This window comes from Echiichthys vipera (genome assembly GCF_963691815.1).
Source record: "Echiichthys vipera genome assembly, chromosome: 2".
NCBI lineage: Eukaryota > Metazoa > Chordata > Actinopteri > Perciformes > Trachinidae > Echiichthys > Echiichthys vipera.
In genome coordinates, this window is record NC_139827.1 from 30483244 (window position 1) to 30505519 (window position 22276).

At 41.8% G+C, this 22276-nt stretch overlaps 2 protein-coding genes across 9 annotated transcripts in view; both read left to right on the top strand.

Annotated features, from left to right (window-relative positions):
* Nucleotides 1-3240: 3240 nt before the first annotated feature.
* LOC310957695 (keratin, type I cytoskeletal 19-like) lies at nt 3241-7760 on the top strand. Its single transcript, XM_083928384.1, has 8 exons — nt 3241-3701; nt 4029-4111; nt 4413-4569; nt 5597-5761; nt 5888-6013; nt 6232-6449; nt 6904-7040; nt 7139-7760. The coding sequence occupies exons 1-8, from the start codon at nt 3321-3323 to the stop codon at nt 7231-7233; spliced, it is 1362 nt and encodes a 453-aa protein (XP_083784510.1). The 5' UTR covers nt 3241-3320; the 3' UTR covers nt 7234-7760.
* Nucleotides 7761-12212: 4452 nt separating this feature from the next.
* rims1b (regulating synaptic membrane exocytosis 1b) overlaps nt 12213-22276 on the top strand; it is a gene marked incomplete at its 5' end in the record, with an annotated part of 94159 nt that continues 84095 nt past the window's right edge. For all 8 annotated transcript variants that reach the window (XM_083923289.1, XM_083923290.1, XM_083923291.1 and 5 more), the window contains one exon: nt 12213-12379. In XM_083923289.1, coding sequence (XP_083779415.1) covers nt 12213-12379 — 167 coding nt within the window. The remainder of the gene's footprint in view (nt 12380-22276) is intronic.

Consider the following 22276-nt stretch of genomic DNA (forward strand, 5'->3'; position numbering starts at 1 on the left):
GCAATAAACCACAACACTGCTCAATGACTTAATTTAACTCTTTTGCAGCTTCACCTTCAGCACTGCTTGTTAAATTAGTCGGTTGAGTTGGGTTCAGGAAAGAGGAATGGTTCTGTATTTTTTTGTCTTGTTAAAAAAAAAAGAGGACAGGATCTTTAATTATTCCATTCCATGGAATGATCAATATTTGAGATTATTTCACTTTTTTTGTAGAACTTCCTGAACTTAAATTGAATAGGCCTAGTTACATAAAAAAAAAAAAAAAAAACAGTCAAAAGTTATTTTTAAAAAATTAATGAAAACGAGGTGCAGTACGATTGTACGGCTTTATTGGCGCTTGAATCGTTTACCACGTTAGAGTGGGCTGAGAGTCCCATCCCAGCTGTTTTTTGTGGGCTAATATTAGCACCGTGTTGCTAGCATTGGCATGTAGCATGCTGTGACTTTTCTGTTTAGTCTCCACTGTTCAGGAGCGGTGGGACCCAAAGGGTCAGACCGGGTTCAGACAAATATATACAAATGATGTTTAGCCTACTTGACCCGGTGCTTCAAGTTCTTTTTTGTGAAAATAGTATGTGTAGGTCTCTGCCAGCAGTTAGGCCTACACGGTTTAAGCAGCGCCTCCAGAGCAAAAAAAAAATGCTCCCTTTCTCTTAACTAGGGAACAGAAACTCAGGGGTTCAGCTTACATTAACTGCGTCAGGCTCAGGTCGATGCGGGCGGGGACGGACTATTCAAAGAAGAGTCGAATAGTTTCCAGTGATTCTTGAAAAGTATTTCTGCTTGAATGCCCTTCCCTAATGAGAACAAACATGGATCGTGGGAAATGGAGCCTACATGTATTCAGTTTCAAAGTAATTGTATAATTTAAAACAAGGCCGCTTGGCAGCTGCTATGAAAGCTTTAATAATATGATCTACATAGTTAAATTTTATCCAGTTTATCCAGGAGTATTGCTGCCAAGATAAATATCAACCTGCACTGCAAACATTTTTATGCACAGTATATCGGCATAACAAGCTTGTAGCAGACAGAAGAGCTGTAGTAGTCGATTAGTTGACAACTATTCAATAAGTCTCCAACTATTTTGATAATTGATTAATCGTCCAAAGTCTCTGATTCCAAATTCTTTAATTCTGATTTCTTTCCTCCTCTATGACAGTAAACGAAATACCTTTGAGTTGTGGCCAAAACAAGACATTTGAGGACGGCATCTTCTGCTTTGGGAAACACTGATTCATCATTTTTCACCATATCTGACATTTTATAGACCAAACAACTAACTGATTAATGGAGTCGACAGACTAATAGATGATGAAAATAATGACTAGTTGCAGCTCTAATGTCAAATTTGTAAAAACGTTGTTGTAATTCTTCTTCTTCTTATTATTATTATTATTGGTCATCCAAAAACAGCATCCCAGTCTTGTGCATCTGCCACTGGGAGATCAGAAAACATTATGTCTTTGTGCCTGATATCATGAAACCACAGCATCACATGGAACTGATATTATCTGAAGGAGAATTGCAGACTTCTGTCTTTCTGTGAAAGTTGATGGTGGAAAAAACACAGACTATTCATTTTTTAGTCAAGTCCTAGTTTGACTAGGAGGTATTTTATTAGCACAAATAATAAGAAAACATACATTTAATATGACATTAGACATTTCCAAATATGAGCAGCACTGTTTTGACTTTTGATCTTGAAAAATAATGTGTGTGGCCTGTATTTAGACCTTCAAACACATTACTATCTCAAGTAATTGCAGGCGCATGTAAAACATGGATTCTGCATCATTAAAGGCCATCCTAGAAACCCATTGTACACAAGGGCGCTGCATGAGAAAAGCTTCTATTAGCTGCTCTCCAGAGAATTAGTGCAATTCAAGATAAAGTAACATAGGAATAAATAGTAGGACCATTACCTTCAATGGCTATATTTAACAAACATGACACCTTTTTAAGGAGTTTAAGAAAATTCACATGCAAGCATGACCTTAAATAAGGTTAAGATGCTGATCCAACTTTTGACGTCAATGGAAACATAAATCAAAGAGTCAAAGTGTTTTCCTATGACAGCTTCTGCAACAGCAGCAGCAGCCTGAGGCAACAACGCTTTAAATATTCTGTGTATCCTTTTCATCAAAGAAATATCAAAAACAAAATGACTTCATGGCAAGTCTTCAAGCCCCTTGGCAGCTTAGGCCCATGTTGTGTAAACGCTTGTTCGTGCAAGTGTGGGAGAATATTTACAGCATGTTTGATTGTGTGAGAAAATGAGATAGGCATTCTGTTTTCAGTCAAGAGATGTGAAGAAAGATGTATAGCTAGCAGGGTTGGAATTCAATAATGATTAGAATGCTTAACTTTTTTGAGCAGATGCTGTTTAAATGGTCAGCCCTTTCCTTTACACTACAATATATTTTTTTTAACCTTTGGCTCAGAGGATCACAATGCTGGTTGGACTGAATTATGTCAGCAAATCTTGCTTACATATGCTATTTACACCCAGGTGTCAGTAGCCAACAATGATATTTGCACCCAGTTTTTATGCCTAACCCTAACCATGTAGTTTTGATTGTGAAAAACTGGGAAACTAAAAAGTCAACCACATTTTAACAAAACTTTCATGCAGGATATAAACCGGCGTTTAAAATCCTTAAAGTGGACTGTCTCAGGGAATAATATTGTTACACACAAATAAATAAAGTACTAACTCAGCTTTGAACATTTCAGGAAAATTGTTCAACGTTTTAAAATTAATGTCGACAATTTAATGAAGAGTTGGTGAAGGATAATGGGCCACTAGCTGCATGCTTGAAATTAATTATATGCATTTATATCATCTGTTCTGGGTATTTTACAAGAGTAGAAGTAGTAAATTGATGCATAGTCATAGGTTTTGGATGAGTTTTTGCAGGACACACATACAGGTGAACTCATGAAATTAGACTGTTAAAGGTCGAGGGAGATTAGCCTCTGACTGAAGATCTCTGCCTGAGACAAAAATGTAAAGCCAAAGCCAAAAAAAGTAAAGTTAAAGCCAAGTTAAATGAACAACGCCTGACATGCTTGTGTGCCCTGACAGCCATTATATCGAGCAATAAAACTGAATGCCAACCCACCACGCCCTGTATGGTCACACCTGTGATGTTGGTGGCGAGCAGCATCTTTCCACCTACCTGTTGGCCGCTCCCACCTCCAGGAAGGAGGCTATAAAATCCATCCTCCCGGCCACCTCAGCACCATCTCCTCCTCCACCACTCTTGGTTTTTGACAAGTCTAGTGACGGCTGCACCTTAGTCAGAACAGTAATCATCATGGCCAACAGGTTTTCCAGCTACTCCATGTCCTCCATGCCCAAACAGATGCGGAGCTCGAGCGCCTATGGCGGTGCAGCAAATAATAGCGTCCGGGTGTCCTACGCCTCCGACGGCATTGGCGCTGGCTTTGACATGTCAGGGGCCATGGGAGGTGGCGGAGATGCCGGGGGCGGATTCAACATTTCGGGCAGCGAGAAACAGACCATGCAGAACCTCAATGACCGCCTGGCCACCTACCTGGAGAAGGTGCGCTCTCTGGAGTCCGCCAATGCGGACCTGGAGCTTCAAATCCGTGAGTGGTATGAAAGGCAGATGGGCTCCTCCAGCGGCAAGGACTACAGCAAGTATTATGAGATCATCGAAGAGCTGCGCGAAAAGGTAAGCTTTCCCCTATTACTGTATAATAATGTTAATTAAATAAGTTAAAAATCATATTAGGCTATCTTGTGTTTTCCCCCTATCCAAATTTACCTTCAGTCGGTCTAGTCAGCAGTTTATTCTCTCTACAAACACTGCCTAGAGTGACATGTAACACTTCATGAGCAAATGTGATAACTGTCAAACTGCAAAATGCAAGTAAATAAAGCTATTTTGCTGATCAACAAAACCCTGTCAGCCTATACTCTAGATAATGAACCACTTACACACCTTTGTGGTTGTGTTATATGTGGATAAGAAACTGACAGTGCTTCTCTTCTTTTTTAGATCAGTGTTGCCACGATGGACAATGCCAGGCTGATGCTGCAGATTGACAATGCCAGACTGGCAGCAGAGGATTTCAGAATCAAGTGAGTGGGAAGTTTACATTAGTAGATGTCAGCCCTGTATGGTTAATAATGGCAGGAGTCTGGAACATGACAGATGTAATAACCTGGAGAACTTCAATTGGATATCATGTTTGTTCAGCTCAGTAGTTTCAGGCTATGTGGACATATTGCCACAGGGATGTAACTGTCAGCAGAGTGATAAGAATGATGTAACTGGTTTTAGCTTCATACGTCTTTTTTTGTTAGCGTCTTTTTTGTTGTTGGTAGTAACACTAATTAAGCGGGTGCATCAAAATGAACCTCCGAGCCTGTTTCTTGACAGGTTTGAGAATGAGCTGGCGTTGCGCATGTCTGTGGAGACGGACATCGCCGGACTGCGCAAGGTTCTGGATGAGCTCACTATGGCCCGGTCTGACATGGAGATGCAGGTGGAGGGCCTGAAGGAGGAGCTGGTCTACCTGAAGAAGAACCATGAGGAGGTGAGAGTTCTATTATTAAGAAAAGCAGCACGCCATCTCAGTGAGCTCAGGTCTTACAGGTAGTCTTCCATGGGATAGTTTTGCTAAATGCCTCCCAGCGTTAGCTTTACCTTGTACATCAGCAGGTGATGCAAACCTTGGTGGAGTGTCGGCTGTGCCTTCAGGATGTGTACCTGGCACTACTCCCAGCCCCAGGGTGTAGCCAAAAAACAGTGATTCTGATACCATTATGTTAGTCTGATTTATAGATTATGGAAAAACTAGTCTTAATTATAGATACACAAATACATTAATGAGGGGTCATTTCAGACTGTTTACCTTTTAAGTTGTACTCCATATGTTGTTTCCAGGGGCCTCTCTGGTAGAACCCGTTCTTTTCTTTCAAAGCTCTCCGTCTTGTCATGTTTATGGTCACCATGTGTGTTGACATTTTTTTAATTTTTATTCTTTTGCTCTTTTGGAAACTTTATTGAAACACATTGACTTCTCTACTTCCAGCCTGTCCCCTATATGTTGCCCTCTTAAATCCATACACGCACATGTTCCTATTACACTTCTCCCCTTTCTACTTTAGCCTCAAGTTGGAAGTTCCCTATTTCCGATTACAAGTGAACCTAACATAACTGTTAGTGACGAGTTGAGCCGACAGACAAACCTCAGTCAGCAGCTTCACTAACATCGCGGCATACAGTATTTACATCTAGAAAGGGAATGTCACCACAGACACAGAATAACCAGTAAAACGGCAAGTAGAAGTGCTTTCAGTAGTGGGTCATATGATCAATCACCATTGTTTTAACACATTCTTTCATAGATAGGAACTTAAAAAGCAGTTAAATAGATTCAAATCTTACACACCTTTAAAGTGAGCCAATGTATCTAAAATACAGTAAGTTAAGTGAAAAGCAGAAATGGTAACATCCATTACACAGTATTTACTGTATCCATTTAAAATGTTAATGCTTGGAACTTGAGCCACCAGAAGCTTCAAGTGTAATTATCTTTGACTCTGTTGTGCCACCTGTAGGAGTTGGCAGCCATGCGCAGTCAAGATAGTTCCAGCTCTGTGAACGTAGAGGTGGACGCCCCACCTCAGGCGGACCTGTCTGCGATCCTGGACCAGATCAGAGCTCAGTATGAGGGCATCGCTGAGAAGAACCGCCGCGAAATGGACAACTGGTACCAGGGCAAGGTGAGGGGAACGAGACGGTACACATCATCTCGTCTCATGCCTGCACTTAACTAAAGAGGTGTCCTAAATATCATGTGATTAGCAAATAGCTTTTGTAATGTTCATGCCCAACTTTATGTCTTCCAGTTTGACGAACTGAACAAGGAGGTGGAAACCAGCACAGAGACCCTCCAGACTTCCAAAACTGAGATCAATGACCTCAAAAGGACTCTGCAGGCCCTGCAGATTGAGCTGCAGTCCCAGCTCAGCCTGGTAATTCAGATCCTAAATCCAAACTGAAATACACACTTTCATGCAATAATTCTTCATCACAATATAACATAGATTTTTCCTACCCGTTTCATCGCTCAAAAACAAGTCTGGCTTCTCTGATATGTACAACACACCATAGTAACATATTTACAACATGTTTGACTATAATCATCATAAATAGCCCTCATATCTCCTCCTGTGCTTTTTCTCTAACGCAGAAATCTGCCTTGGAAGGCCAACTGGGAGAGACTGAGTCTCGCTACAGCCTGAAGCTGAGCCAGCTCCAAGCCATGGTCAACTCCATGGAGGAAGAGCTCAGAGAAGTGAGGAAGGACAGTGAGAGGCAGAGCAATGACTACCAGGTGCTGCTTGATATCAAGACCAGGCTGGAGATGGAGATCGCCGAGTATAGAAGACTGCTGGATGGAGAGGAGAGGTAGGGAGATTCTTTATTGAGATGTTTGTCACAAAAAAGTCAGACTTAACATATGATTAATCTGAAACTGGATTTAAATAAGGCAGACAGGTAATATGTGGATCCATTCACAGGGATCTGTAGGATTCAGGTCTCTCTAAATACCTGCATTCATCATTGAAAATATCAGTAACACTCTCTTGATGATCTGGTGGGAAGCTGCAACCAGGAGGCAGTTAGCTTAGCTAAGCTTAAAGCATGGCTAACAGCACTCTTAAAGCCCACCCGATAACATATTATAAACAGACAAGGTAACATTTGTTTATTGGTGTACTCTAGATGTGCTTGTAGGCACTCTTTTAGCACACAGATATGATTGTTATTGATTTTCTCATCTAAGACTGTGAATAATGCTATTTCCCAAACTGTTAAGCCATTCTCTTAGCAATCCTATCATGTCTTTTTTTAATTTTAGCGGAGGTTCTGGTGGAGCTTCTGGCAGATCTGGTGGCGGGTCTTCTGGTGACGGGTCTTCTGGTGGAGCTTTTGGAAAATCTTCTGGTATCACCATCGTCAAACAAGAACTTGAAGTCAAGGAAGAAATCAGACAACGTAAGTTTAATATCACTGCTATATTTTTAAAGCCTTTTATAAATATATGTATTTATAAATATACTGAAGATTAAACTTTGTTTCCATTTCATTTTCAGCTGTCAGAACACAGAGGACGAAGATTGTTATTGAGGAGATCGTTGACGGAGAAGTGGTGTCGCGCACAGAAGACGTGACAGAAAATGAACAATAAAATGTTTAAAATGCCTGGATGTCAGAAAGAACCAGATCATATGTTGTGTCTGAATAACATCTTTATTACTTTTAGATCACCCCAAAACGATCTAAACTGTCCTCTCACCTTCCTCCTGGAATTCCAAATTTAAACTTTAGGTGGCACTGTGAGTCCCAGAAACAAAAAACACTTCTGCAGAATGGAGGCCATTGCTTCTCTGAGCATTGGATTGAATTGATACATGGAGTGATAAAAAAAGATATGACAGATATAATATCCCCAATCTAATTTGGATCTTTTTGTTTTATTGTATGGAGGAAGTCAGTTAGAGTGTAAAAGGGTATTGGAAATACATTTTCATTTTATGTAATATGAATCCATTAAAGAACAAATAGACCATTATCACGAGGATTGCCGATTTCTGCCATGTTACGTATTTCTCTGAATTTAGACCACCCTTCCCCAAAACCTTTGGTCAAACCTTTGTGAAAGGGATCTGTGCATCTTTGATTTTTTTTCTAAAGAGAATAAACATCTGCCTTCCACTTGTTTTGTCTCTCTTGGCACAAAAGCTATGAAAGCTATAACTTGGGCTATCTAGGGGCAATTATGTAGAACTGCCACTTGTTTTGAACCCTCAGAGTGTATTTGTTTTATCTACTTACTTTCATGTTCTGTGCAAAAATCCCTAAAAGGCCCCAGTGAGATTTATTTTAACCAATAAGATTGTGTATGATGTACAGTATGATCTTAACTGACACTATTGAACCTCAGAATTCTATAAAAAAATACACATCCATCCTCTTGAAAATGAAAAGTTGAATTCATAGGCAATAAACCACAACACTGCTCAATGACTTAATTGAACTTTAATTTTGCAGCTTCACCTTCAGCACTGCTTGTTAAATTAGTCGGTTGAGTTGGGTTCAGGAAAGAGGAATGGTTCTGTATTTCTTTGTTAGAAAAAAGAGGGCAGGATCTTTATATTATAAATATATTTGAGATTATTTCACATTTCTTAAGGAAATTACTGTAGATAAAATCATAAAAAAGTTAATTGAATAGGCCTAGTTATGTAAAAAAAAACATGCCTTGTATGTGTAGCTGTCTAGGGAAGCTAGACACTAGAGGGTGTTTTTTCTCCCAATCAAGGGAAAGCTCCAAACCCAGTATCTGTAACTTTATGATCGACTTTTAAAAAGTCGATCATAAAGTTCAGCCCAGATCCCACCTGGAGGATCCATCACTTTCGTACAGTACCTTGGTTTGTGTGGTTCGACCAAAAGGGAACGTACCTATGTTTCTCGGGTCCTATATTCCCCTGTATGTGACCAGGGAGACATGTTCCCCTGGTCTCTTATTTTTTCAGTACCAAATAGGTCCATGCAGACCCTAACAATACCCCCTAACCCTAACAAAATTATGAATGAAATCAGCCAAGACATAGGCTTATGCCACAGGGGAACATAGGGAGGACACATAAAAGCTTTTAGTTGCTAAATGTTAGCTAATGCTGTAACAGATTACAGTGAACCAGTTTGCAGACTTTTTGACTTCTCCACTTTGCTACGACTGCCCTTTGTTTTAGCATGTAGCAGTATTCTGTCATTATAACTGGTGGCAACAACAAAACATGCATAGCTAGCTAGGGGAGTGTTGCAAATATCTTCCAAGTCGGCCGGATGGGTCTAAACCCAATATCAACAACCCTGTGGAGGATATTTCGTTTTAAAAAGTCAAACAAAGTTTAGCTTCTCCTCCCAAACAAATAACTTTGTTACAGTCCATTGCCTGCTCTGGTACAACCAAAAGCTGTTATTTGCTTAAAATTAGCTAATCTACAAGTTTAGATATTTATTTTGTGTTGATCTGGAACAAACATCACTAAACCAGTTTGTAGATTTTATCCACTTTTAATATTGAAATGTTTTAGAATCTACCATCGTCCGGTCATTTCTATTGGCAACAATGGCTAGTGTTCAGCAAACATTAGCCTATACAGTCTGTCTTGTAAACCATACACTGTCTAATCTCTGTGCTGTCTATAGCTTTAACTGACCTCTCTCATGAGGTGATCGAATATGAACATGCAGTGTTTTCATCTGTCCACTAGATGTCGGTATGTTCGCTTTGTTTAAGTCTTGGATATGGAGACCTGTTTCTGTGGGAGTGTCTTCTTTACATTATTTTCTGATCCCAATGTAACTACATGGAGGACTAAACATGACTTGAGTGTCAATGAATAAATAAAAACAGGGTTAAATAAATAAATAAATACAGGAATAATTACATAAAGGCATAAATTCATTTTGTTTATATTTATAATTTCTGTTTTGTCCCCTTTTTTAAAAATAAAAAAGTGATGGGGTGTGTCCTACCCTCTGCTTTTGCTGCATTTTAACAGTATTTTGAGATGCACTATTAAAACGGAAGACGCTATGATATAAATGCTTAGAATTCAATCTTCAAAACACTAAAACACTGTAAATCAACTCAATCCCTCTCTCCTGAGAATGCTGTTAATGTTCAATTTAATCTATACCACTCTTTACCATAACTTTTGCCAATACCACTTGGTCAAAAGTTTGAATTAATGCTTACTACATTGGTGTGATATTCACAAATGTTGATTCTGATAAAATGCTTCAAAGCCACTGATATCCACCTGGGAGCTCTCTCACCAAAACTACATTCCTGCACACTGCAAGGACTCTCCTCCTGAGAGAAAGGGACAGCGCGCATGCTGAAAAAAGCTGCAGAATGTGGGGTATTTGTGCTGCAGATCGGTAAGTCTGTCTTCTTTTTCTTTTTCACTCACTGTGAGGTATTAGGAGACTACTTATTTGCAGCCTCTGAGTGTGTTTCTGTCCCAGTAACATAAACACACTGTTTCTCCACTTGTTTTTCACCATTATTAAGCTATCATAGCCTATTTGAATTGGTGGTCTCGCCTAAATCCATGCAGGACACTTGTCATTCTTTGTCTTTCCCTGAGGACACACAGATGTGGGAAAAGTTTTGAGAACAATGTCTTTCATCACACCTTCCATGCATTAACCTAGTGTGCATGCAACAGTGTATGCATGTTATCCTATTTACTATGTTTACCACGAACAGAGCTGACTGAATACATCCTAACTCTGAAGAAAAGACCCATTAAAGCAGGGCCTCTCTGTCTTCCTCCGCTCTGCACTCCGGGTTTATTTTTAGTCTGAAGTCTGCAGTGAAGATCTGCTCTGCTGTGGCACGACTGTGTCACTCAGGGCTGGTAGTCCCCATGGTCACGACTGAAATGATGACAAAATTCTGCACCACGGGAAACTGACGTCACCGCGGTACAGTCACCTCCTCGGTGACGTCACGTGACGGAGGCAGGGCTGGGTGGCGGTAGCAGGGGTTAATGCCATCTGCTGGATGGACGCAGTCACTCACCCAACATTACGTCATCGGGGAGAAACCGGTGCCAGCTCCGGATCGGTATAGCCTGAGAGTCTGGATCTGAATGCACAAGGAGCCGAGAGGGGGGCCGGCCTACATTAGCTCTCACTGTGGCTGTTATTGGACAGCAGCAGGAGATACAGAACAGTATCAAAAGTTTGTTTGGGAAAGACGATATTCTCTAATGTCTTATCCAGTGTGACAAGTATGGAATATTACCATCGTGAAACAATCGTGAAACAATGAAATATACATAAAATATTCGAGCTTTTATTCCGGCATAAAACACATTATTGAGTTCTAACTTTAGCTAATAGAAAGTATGTCTCGTAGCCAGGTGAAACACAGAACACAGAGGCTAAGAGTAATGAAGAATATAATACAAGTGGCGAGATTTTAGTTGATTGAAGCTGCATGTGTAAGATACAAAGTCAGATAAAACATTTGCAATAATAAAACAAGTTGATAATGTCTTGTGCTGCATGTGCGACGTGCGGTGTTGCCAAATTGAGGAGGAATAGTTGATGTTGATGCATTCAAAAACCAAAAAGCCATATGACGCCAGATTTAGCAGCCTATATGTTGGAACAGCTCAGGAAACCAAAGAAAGAAAAAACGACGTGTGTGTTGGTCTGTGCACGGTGCTGCTCAGATAAACTGCTGTCCATGGTGCTGAAACGGCTAGCGCCTACAGGGCAGACGCTGAACTCACAGTAAACAGGCATATGTTGCTTCCATGACAGACACGTGTATGGATTAGAAAGCATGCTTTAATATGTGATCTGTTTAAATTGACCAAAGACGGCAAAGTATCGCGATAATCTGCAATTAGGGCTGTTAAACGCTACACTTGTGCCAAGTGTGTCTGTCTGTGTGTGTGTGTGTGTGTGTGTGTGTGTGTGTGTGTGTGTGTGTGTGTGTGTGTGTGTGTGTGTAGCCACATTAAAGACTGTGCTTGCATGTGATGATGGTGAGGACCCCCATTCTCACATGAGTAAGCGCGCCTCCGCAAAAAAGGGAGAGGAGGGCTGCATTCCCATTGACTGAGAGAGAGAGAGAGAGAGAGAGAGAGAGAGAGAGAGAGAGAGAGAGAGAGAGAGAGAGAAAGAGAGAGCAGCAGCAGCAGCACGGACTCCGCCTATACCGCCTTACCATCCAGCTCCAGTTCGACGACGGCACCACAGACCAGCCGAGTGATCCAGGGCCCCCACCTCAGCTCGATTCAACTCCCGGCGTAAAAAAAGAGAAGGAGATGGGCTCCCCGTGAATCCGGGCGGTGGAGGGCAGAGGCGGGCAGGCGGGGGGTGGGGGGGAACGACAACGAGAGCGTGGTGAAAGAAACACCCGGAGAGGACAAACAAAAGCACAACCGAGGGTGCCTGCAACCATGAGCGGGTTGCACTATTCGCCAAAGCTGCGGCTGCCGCTGCCGCTGCTGCTCCGCCCGCGGACCATGTCTTGAGGTGTGGCTCGGAAACGCTCCGGGAAACCTGTCAGCCGAAACGACTCGCCGAGGAGGCGGAGGAGGAGGTGGGCAGGTGGTGGTGGTGGTGGAAAAGATGTCCGCCTCGGTGGGGCCCCAGGGTGGCCCTCGCCCACCCACCGTGCCGCCATCCATGCCGGATCTGCCGGACCTCAGCCATCTCACCGAGGAGGAGAGGAAGATCATCATGGGAGTGATGGCTCGGCAAAAAGAGGAAGAGGATAAAGAACAAGCCATGCTAAAGTAAGGGCAACATTTATTTTTCCTTTACTGTGGAAGTTATAACGCGGAACGCATAGAAAGCTGTCCATCGAACATTGGGCTGCCAGTGTTACCATCGTAGCGGTTAACACCACACGACCATCACACCCAGTAACCATTGGGTGCACTTGTAGGTCCGTACCACACGACCATCACACCCAGTAACCATTGGGTGCACTTGTAGGTCCGTACCACACGCCCATCACACCCAGTAACCATTAGGTGCACTTGGACGTCCGTCCGAGGTGGTTTTGTGCTCCCAAAAATACCAACCGATGTAAAGGCACAGCTGAAAGGCAGAGCTCAGGATGTGAGTCCGAAAGAAGAGGAGGGCATCAGAGAGGCGGCGGCGAGCCTTATGGGGCTGGATGCTGTTGGGATCAATCAATACATTTAAACAATATCCAGTCACAGTCAGCGGAGATGACCTGAAACAGGGTCAAACGGGTTACAGGTGTAGATCGGGCCGTGAGGATGGGGTGTGACATTGCTGGCGGAGGTGGTTGGTGGGTTGGGAGGGGGGGGGGGGGGGGGGGGGTGATGATTCATAGCATGATCCATCCTTCACCCACTCCACTCGTTTTCATCAATGGGGTCTGCACCCCATCCCTCAGTTAACACATCCAGCACCGCTCGCGTGCGTTTTCCTTTTTACGCACGCATGCAGGCTGGAGCTTTATTAGTCTAGATTTTTTGCAACCACGAAATGAATGTGTGCGTGTGTGTGCGCCTCTGCGTGTGTGTGTGTGAGAGAGAGAGAGAGAGAAATCGCCTTGACAATAATGGGAACAATAATGACATTATAGCTCATAGGCCTGGAGCGAAACAAACCGTTTCGTAAGCCCGATAGACGGACGGTGGTGAGGCGGCGTGTACGATCATTTGTGAGAGAAGAAGATGGGGTGTGGTTGGGAATCTTAGCAGCCCTGAAACGGACACGATAAAGATGAGAAAGGGACCGGATATATTGTAAAACCCTGCGTTGATTGATCAAATATTCTGAGCTTTGTAGAAATATGAATAAACAGTGATAGATTTCAGGAGGATGCTATAGACTGTAGCCTACAGAAACTGTAAGCCACTAAAGGAGCATTCTGGGAAGATGACAGGAGATAGACATAGGTTACTTTTAACTCAATGTCTGCACACATACTATGAGATGTTAGAGAGACATTAGTGTTGTGTCATGGGGGCTGGGTGTGTTACAGCTGCCTCATACAAAGGGTTTGTTACATAGCAGTTTGATGCCTTAGGGGTTTATGAACCACCAGAGCCGCCACTATGTACCCACACCTGCGCTGAAACATGTGAGAACCCTGTCTCTGGCTTCATAATGAAGGATGTTGCTGTAGCAGGCGTGCTGCATCCCACAGCGCTCCGGCTGGCTTCGAATCTAATGGCTGTTTTCATTTCCTGACTGCAGCCTAAAGGGAAGCTGGGTGAGAGCTGCATCAAGAGAGGAAGTGATGTATTTAATGTTCCATGAGGCACAGGCTCAGGTTCAGTCAATAATGGCTTCATCATCTGGCTAACCATTGATGGAACCACCACGCCAATGAGAGATGGGGTTTTAGAGACATGTGCAAATAATGTTTAGTGATCAGTGTGTGAAGCAGGCATTAATATTTACTAAAGTGTGTTCCAGCAGAGTAAATGGAAGAGGGATGAAAAAAAGATACAGACGATTTAGGCGTGTAGTTTATTTATGGACACCTTAATGTGATTTTGTCAATAACATTCATAAGACCCAGTCACCCATGTTGTCTCACATCTGCTAAGCAGCAAGTTCACAAAAAAACACACACAAATAATTAAAAAAAATAAAAATAAAATAAATATATATATATATATATATATAATTCCCAGGTCACTGTCGGTGTGAGGAACTTAACCTTTTCTGGGACCTGGTGTCATGGTTATTAGCTAGGAATTCAGGCTACAGCCACGCTTCTATTAGCCTCGCGACATCAGGATGGTCTCACAATCTCCATTGTATTTTACTCTCAGATCAGTCTGGTAATGTGCGGCGGAGAAAATCTGGAGAAGTTTGACCAGCGATCGAACCAATCAACGTTGGTTTTGAGGCGGGTCAAAGTGTGATGCAACGAGAAGCGACTGTTCAGTGTAAACAACATGGAGGCTTCCGTGGATGAGAGCAGTGCAGCTATGGAGCGAGCCGCTCACTAACTCTTTTGTCTCTTGGATCCTTCTGTTGAATATGGACCGGGCTCCTGAAATTGTGCCTTTTATCCATAAATTCACGTTACACAAATGGCAAATATCCTTTACCCACATGTTGTTTACTTTCTGAGCTTCGCCTCGATGCTGTTAGTACGTCATACGCCTTGTTGATCTGATTGGTTGATTTGACCAGTATGTTGGTGATAGACAGATGGTTTATCCAATCATAAAACCAGTATTTTCGCCCCTTCCCAAAAGATCTCCAAAGGAGAGTACCCAGATGGATCAAATGAGAATCAATCTGGCTGTGTCACATTACACTGCTATGCCTTTGTCTGAAAATGCTTATCTTTTGCTACGGTGTCCACACTACTCTGGTTTTTCTAAGCCCCTAAAACAGAGGCGTTTGGAAGTGCTGCTGAGCCTGTTTCAGATTGAAAATTCTGGGTTTTGTTTTATTCTGGATGTGCAGAAACAGAGACCTTTAGAAACGATGACACAGACACTCATGCCATGTCTTATCAGTTATGTAGGCTGGCAGACCTTTTGTGATTTTGTCCTTCTTATGTGTGTTTCTTTCCTTTTACCATGGCTTCCTCTGGCGATGGATAAGACTCTTGGTACCACTCTAATATTTGCTGTATTTTCTTTTCAATGACTCCCAGTCAATGATGTATCGCCTTATACTCATGTTACTCGCAGTAACAGTTCCACATCATCGTCAGTCCAAGAAAATAAATCTCTGGTCTTACTTTTTGTCATTGCTTTTCTTCCTCCAAAGTATTTTCAACTTGTACATCGATGATTTTCAGCCGCAGAGTAATGTTAGACAATCTGCTACCTGTTTACACCAACACACGAATGGCAGTGTAAGCGATGATTTGTGTTTCAGACATGTTCTTTTGGATGGAGATTGTTTCTGACTGACGGAGATCATTTTGAAATGAAAACGTAGTCGTGTAACCTAAGGATCATACCCTTGGACCATGAGGATGAATGCTGGCCCTCTTTTTTGTGATATCAGCTGCCCTCCATAGTACGAGGAGGAGGTCTTTAATGCCGCATATACTCCGGCTCTACCTGAGACAGTGCTTCAGTTGAATACGTTTTGCAGCGGCTGTCATTTGAGTGATGAATCATGCACTGTGGTAAATGGCATCCAGCGGTTTGAGGGTACAAGCAGCAGCATGAGCATACATAACATCTGTGTAGGGTACATAGTTATGAATTACGGATATGGATTTCAGTTTTTAAGGGAAGAAACACTGTCTGTTGTGTTCTGTCTCTCACCAGGACAAAGCTTTATGGCATTGCAATTTCACATGTGTAGTTTTGTGCGAGTGTGTCGAGACAACTATTTTGCTGCCAAAAACCAGTAGGACTACTGGAGAGTTTTGGTCTCCTGAACAAAAAACATAATGGCATTGATGGATGGTAAAGTCACCTTTTCAATATATATAGATAACCTCATATAATATGTAAAACCACACCAAGATTTCAGAGATCATTTGGTCACAGAGCCATTCAATATAAATTATTGTCATAATAGATACACATTGTGGGATTCCACTATTTTTTGGGGGCTTTTGCTGTCACATGAGTGATCTTCATCAACAAAGCTAAATTTGGTCACCAGATTTTGATAAATTGACCAAAGGAGTTAGCCAGCAGGTCAAATAGGTCTGGTGTCAATCCGTGCGTTGACATGCAGTTTAAAAACCTGATTATCTTCGGGTTAGGGGAAGCCCCGGTTTCTTAAACACCATGTAAACACCGTACCCCGGGTAAAATCGGGTTTTTTGTCTATGCATGCTCCCCACTCCGCGGTGGTGGCTTTTGAAGAGCATTACCTTTAAACCAAGGGAGAGCTTCGCAATGGCAAGTAACATCACTACCAAGGAGACCCATTTCACTTATAATTCTGTCCAAAAGTCGACTGTTTGTGATTTTGAAACCAAAAAAAAAGTTGTATTCAGTCCAGCTGTATGTTGGCGGAACACCACCTACTGTACCAGAGGTCAAAATACTCCTGTCATTTTCCCATTCAACCCCCTCTCATGTATACTTGGGGAACTTCAATAATCCGATTATTACCTTAATCAGGCCATTTTTGGGTTACTGATGTGCATGTAAACGCACTGAATGTCAGCTTTGATTGCAGGTTGGAGAAACAGCCAATTAATTCAGAGTGTTGTAGGTGGGATTAAGACTTCAGAATTAACAACAAATGTGGATTTGATCACAAAATCTCTTATTGTAATCATTTGTGTTTATATGCATTACTTGCTTGAAACAAGGTGTAGAGCTGAAGCCACCAAAAACATTTCTCTCCGTCAGCAACCATGGCTGAAAAAAACCCCCTATTTCTGCTTCTACCCGTTGTGGAAGTCGGAAAACCAAACGCCACTGTGCCTGGATTCATAACATAATCCGGAGGCGCACACAGTTCCATTATTTTCACCATCTTTTCCAGGAAATATGTCTGATGAATGCTGCTTCCAGCACTGAGGCACAGATTTTCCTGTGGTTTAATTGCAATAAACAAATCAAAAGTAAGCCCGTTCCAAAGTAATATCATGATGCTGATTCATAAAAAGTAAACCCCTTTTAAAATGTTGGATTTATGAATGGTGCTTGGATTGATCAGGACTATGCTAACGTTGTAGCTGCTCAATCTATACATCAACAGTAACAGACACATAATTTCAGAACTTACAGGTAGTCAAAACTCCGCCCTTACTTTTCTCCCAGCAATCTTCTTTTTCGTGTGGTGTCTTTACTCTGGGTACCCACAGATGGCTACAACCATACCTTCCTCCATTACTGATTCAAAAACATAATCTAAACGCTAATAGGCTTTTAGGACACAGCATCACATTCATTTTCTGCTCCAGTTCAAATGTTTTTTTGCATTGACTAAGTAATTGCACCATACAAACAATGTGCCCTATCATGATGAAAAAAGCCAACTGCTCCTAGCAACTGTCAACTAGTTACATTCTGTTTCCATCTTCATTCTGACATCGCTTACACTCTAACTGAGGGGGGATTCAATTTTCCTTAACCAATCACAAGATATGTACGGTCCGAGTTGGCTACCTTCCAGTTTAGCACTATGTTCGTACAGCTATTCTAGACATTCCAAAATGTTAGAGTAGCGACCATAGACCGTGGCGCTGACTGGCTTATCATCAATCCCCTGCCAGACGAATCAATTAACCTGGTGGAGGTATGGACCAAGCCCCTGACTTCCTTGTTAATCCAATACACAAGTGCCAAAAACTGCCGTTCTCAGAGTGTCCACTAGGGCAGTTTGCATAATAGAGCAATTTCTCATTGACCCCCATGTTAAACAGGCCGTTTTCACAGCATAATTAAACCTTTTTAAGGCCTGGAACAAAAAACATTCTAGTCTGTATGTTTAAGTCATATCTCCATGACAACACTGAGGGGGGGAAATTATTTTGTACCAGACTAGTTTTTATTTCATTGGAGGTTAAAGTTTATAAATAATTAGGTGCGCGGCCTCTTGAGTGACGAGGCGGAGTCAAAATCTAACAAGATGGTGACGATGGTGGCGAGTACGATTGGATCAAGTTGAGAGAACAAACCCTGACTGATATGCTACTTCCATTTTTTACAATGAAACAGTAGTTTGACAGTCTGGCTAAATGCCAGACAGGCCACTACAAATACCAAAAGTGTGTACAATGATATTTATTCAAATTCATCTATTTCTGCCCTATTACTGTATTTTTAACAAGCTGTTTTAACAAACAAATGCTACCGCCAAAAATGTGTTGTTTGACACCAAATGTTTGATGTTCTTCTAAGAAATATAATTCTAAACAACCTCACTCTCTATGAAACTTGTAGCAGAAATGCATCGTCATTGGAAGAATGGACATAGATAACAGCTGCTTTCCCCCAGCGGTAAAAATACCCAAAACAGTCTGTATCTACGTCGAGACTATTCACCTGGTCAGCACTGTCCAATCTATTCGCAGCGTTGCCTGAGACCTGAGCAGCTGGCAGTGATAAGGTTAGACAGATACTGGATTTTATCTGTGAGTTTCACCTCCAGCATGAGATAAATGGAAGAGTCCTGATCTGTTGCTGAGCCAGAACACCTGGTTCTGGGGTAATCATTTGCTCTGGTCAGGCTGTGAGAAGTCAGCACCTGGGCTCTCCTTCACTGATTCGCAGTGCTAATGAATACTTTGTCCATGTCTAATACACTATAGACTTCAGAGACTCCCTCCATTGGCCTGCTAAACCTCCATTGACTTCTTAATCCAGTGGACCTTAGTGGAGGAGAGCTGTCATTCTGTGGGGAGTCAGTGAAATGCTGAACGCAGCAGTGACCAACCTCCTTCAATCCTCCTCCTTGCACAACAGGAAATATTTTCTCTGCAACCCAAAATGTAAATATAGAAATAATCTGTAAAATAATGATGGGTTCAGCATATGAGTTATAGACATTTCAGACGGGGTTGGACACACAACACAGGGCCTTAAGGTTGGGGCAGTGGGTCTGGTTAATGGAGGCAGCCATTAGTGTTGATGTCAAGGCAGAACTAGAGTACAAGTAAATGCTATTAGTAGTAGTATCCTTGAATTTACTGCTCATCAAATTCCAAAAACACTTTTCAGATCCGTGGCACAACACAAGGTGCCGTTTGGCTAGATTTTGTTCCTTCACACCAGATGGACAAAAGCAGAAATGAGGACCTATGGCACAGAAGGAGGGAGAGGAGGGAGGATTTAGAGGTCTTAGGGATTAGAGCAGGGGGAAAGAGAGAAAAAAGGGGATAGAGCTTCTGTCAGGGACCCCCCCCCCCCCCCCCCCACACACACACACACACACACACACACTGCTAATCTCTTTACCAGGGCTCCCCAAGGCTGCAGACTACACGGTGCATATAGAGGGCAGTGAAGACCTGCTGTCTGATATGGCTGCTTATGTCCACTAAGAGGTCAGTTGTAGGTCAAGGTCAAGAGACGCTTTAATTTATAGGAGGAACACTGTCTTCTGTCTTGATGCAGGACTTAAAAAGACAGTTGAAGCTTAAAGCTCTAATCAATACCTTTACATCAACAATTAATCAAATTACTACATGTAATGAAAGGAGTTTCTTCTATTCACAAATGGATTACTGAACGGGCCTACCGGGTATAGGCCCAGAGGCCCATAAGGGCAGGGGCCCTGACTCATAAAATGTTGCTAAAAAAACCCACAAAATGATTACAGATAGATGATCTATATACAGAAAATTACCAAAAATGACCACAAACCACACGGAGACAAAAATGACGACAAAAAAGAAAATATATATATTCAAAATAGATGTCAAATGGCCGCAGAGAGAAACAAAACGAAGACATAGAAATGTAAAATGTCTAAAAATAAATGCAAAACCACCACAAAAAGATACAAAATGAAAATAGGAGAGGAGGTCTGTGCAAAAGTCTGTGCCCAGGGGCCCATCGTCTCCTCTGAAATATCACTTGACTCTGCAGTTGCTCTCAGCTTGATAGTGCATTCCTTTGGTTTTTAAGGCCCTCAACTTCACTGTTCATCCTCAAATTCTCTATTAACTCACAGTACACTATCTACCAATTGGCAGACAGACACAGTTAGCGACTATCTGGTGGACACAGTGTGGCGTATTTAGGAGCTGAAGAGTTAAATAGTCCCCAGGAGTTGGTGGAGACGTAGAGTCGCATCTCCACGTGGCTGTCAGTGCTGGAGAATGGTCTGGCTTCACCGCTTGTCATTCTGGTTTAGGGGGAAATGCTGCGGCTTTTTGTGTTTCTTTAAACTATCACAATCGTGATCATCTGAGTTAAGCTCAGGATGCAGCGATGGTGCCCTTGCCCGAGCTGAGATAGTGGAAGAGAGGGGACAATGCGTGCCAGATATCAGGCTTTGTCCCAGCTCTATAAGCCAGACTAGCAGAGACCAAGACAGAGAAAAAGGGAGGCTGAATGTTAGTCTCCAAGTGAATTCGAATGTTGCTAACAATTTGTGTGTGTGCGTGTGTGTGGGTGGTAAGTACACAACTGTTTGCTTTAGCATTATAAGATGATATTATGTACAGCTGCAATGTGTATTTGATTCAGTGTTGAAGGACTCTATCACCACAGACCCACCTGTGTTTGAGATTCGTTTGAGCCACTCATCTAATTAAACATGCATAAAAGTACCTTGTGAAAATTAGTACATATCATTGTATAACTTTTGCAGATAGCTTTGTTTTTAGATGTTATAGAGTAATTCCTTCATTGCTACTTTATCTTTACCTAGTACGGTGTGCACTAGAAATGTATTGCAGTAAGAAAAGGTTGTCTAAACTGAGGGTAGCTTGTTTGAGGTCACTTAATATCCGTATTTGTTTTATCATGTGAAATATAAAATTCTTACAGTTAGTTCACCCTAACAGAATCAACAAAAACAAATCGATATCAACATGAATTTGAATTCGTAGCTGGCCTGAATTCTTCGAGTTGGAAACGTTTCAACTGACAAAAATATCAACAGGCAAAATATCACCATGGCAGCAAAAGCCAACTCTTAAAACAGACATTTCACTCAAAATCATGACTGTTGTAAGAGATATGTTTTTACCAGACTACCGTGTCCTCTAAGCTTGTTTCATACATTATCATTCTAGGATAAATTCACAGACTTTTGTTTGATTTCGATGTATCATTTTGTTTAATGTTTTTCTGGGATCATTTCCTGTCTCCTAAGTAGGTTGAACGTGTAGTGAATGTGACATGGATGGGTTAAGAGTTGTGCATGATGTATTTATTTTGTTTGAACTTTAGATATTTACACAGCTAATAGCCATATTTAGCATAACAAAACGTATCAATCTGTGGTGTCATGAATGTTACTTGACGTTAGCTTAGCTGTGTTGTCAGATCTCGCATTAGCTGCTGAGACAGAAACAGGTCTCATACAAATTTAATTAAAAACTGCCATTTAAGAATGTTCAGGAGATATGCGGCTTGTGCAAAATGGGGATAATCTGTGTTCATGTTCACTTCTCCCGTTGGAATCAATACACTCAGGACCTTCCACAAGTCTCCTAAAGATGTAACGAAAAACGCAGATACCAAAAAAATAACTACTTCCAAAACGTCTCTGGTAGAAGAAGCATTATGTCAACTTACCAAATTTTGACTCTGGAGTAAAAACAAAATCCCACCAAACACAATAAGCCTTCAGCTGAGAAAGATTTTCTAGAGCAGACTTGAGAGTTTCAAGGTTTCTGTGAGAAAAATGCTAATGTTGAATTATGCATCGGGTCTGAAAATAGCACACACTTGGAAGCAGTTCCTGAAATATTTAAATATTCAGTTCACTGGCTGCTGTTCTGGACTGTTTTTTTTCCTTCTTGTTAACCTTAGTTGTCTTAGTTCTGGCCCACTGTTGAAATCCCTTTAATTAGTGTGAGATGCAGATGCATGTTTTGTGCATGTGTGTATGAATTTGACTGCATGCATACACACACATACACCCACACACACTCAAAATCCACACTCACATACACACAGCATCTATACCGGACGTCTGCGAGCATGTGCACTGCAGTACTTGTGAAAGGGAGCACACAAAATGCACCACACACCCAGATGGTGTTGCTGTTTTCTCAGTCTGTGGATGAAAACCTTCAGAAGGAAAGTACG

What these genes read in the sequence shown, in the direction of transcription:
- LOC310957695 (XM_083928384.1), top strand. Translation starts at nt 3,321, where the DNA reads ATGGCCAACAGGTTTTCCAGCTACTCCATGTCCTCCATGCCCAAACAG. An exon ending in TCGAAGAGCTGCGCGAAAAG is followed by an intron (nt 3,702 to 4,028) that starts GTAAGCTTTCCC and finishes CTTCTTTTTTAG; the next exon opens with ATCAGTGTTGCCACGATGGA. An exon ending in TGAAGAAGAACCATGAGGAG is followed by an intron (nt 4,570 to 5,596) that starts GTGAGAGTTCTA and finishes TGCCACCTGTAG; the next exon opens with GAGTTGGCAGCCATGCGCAG.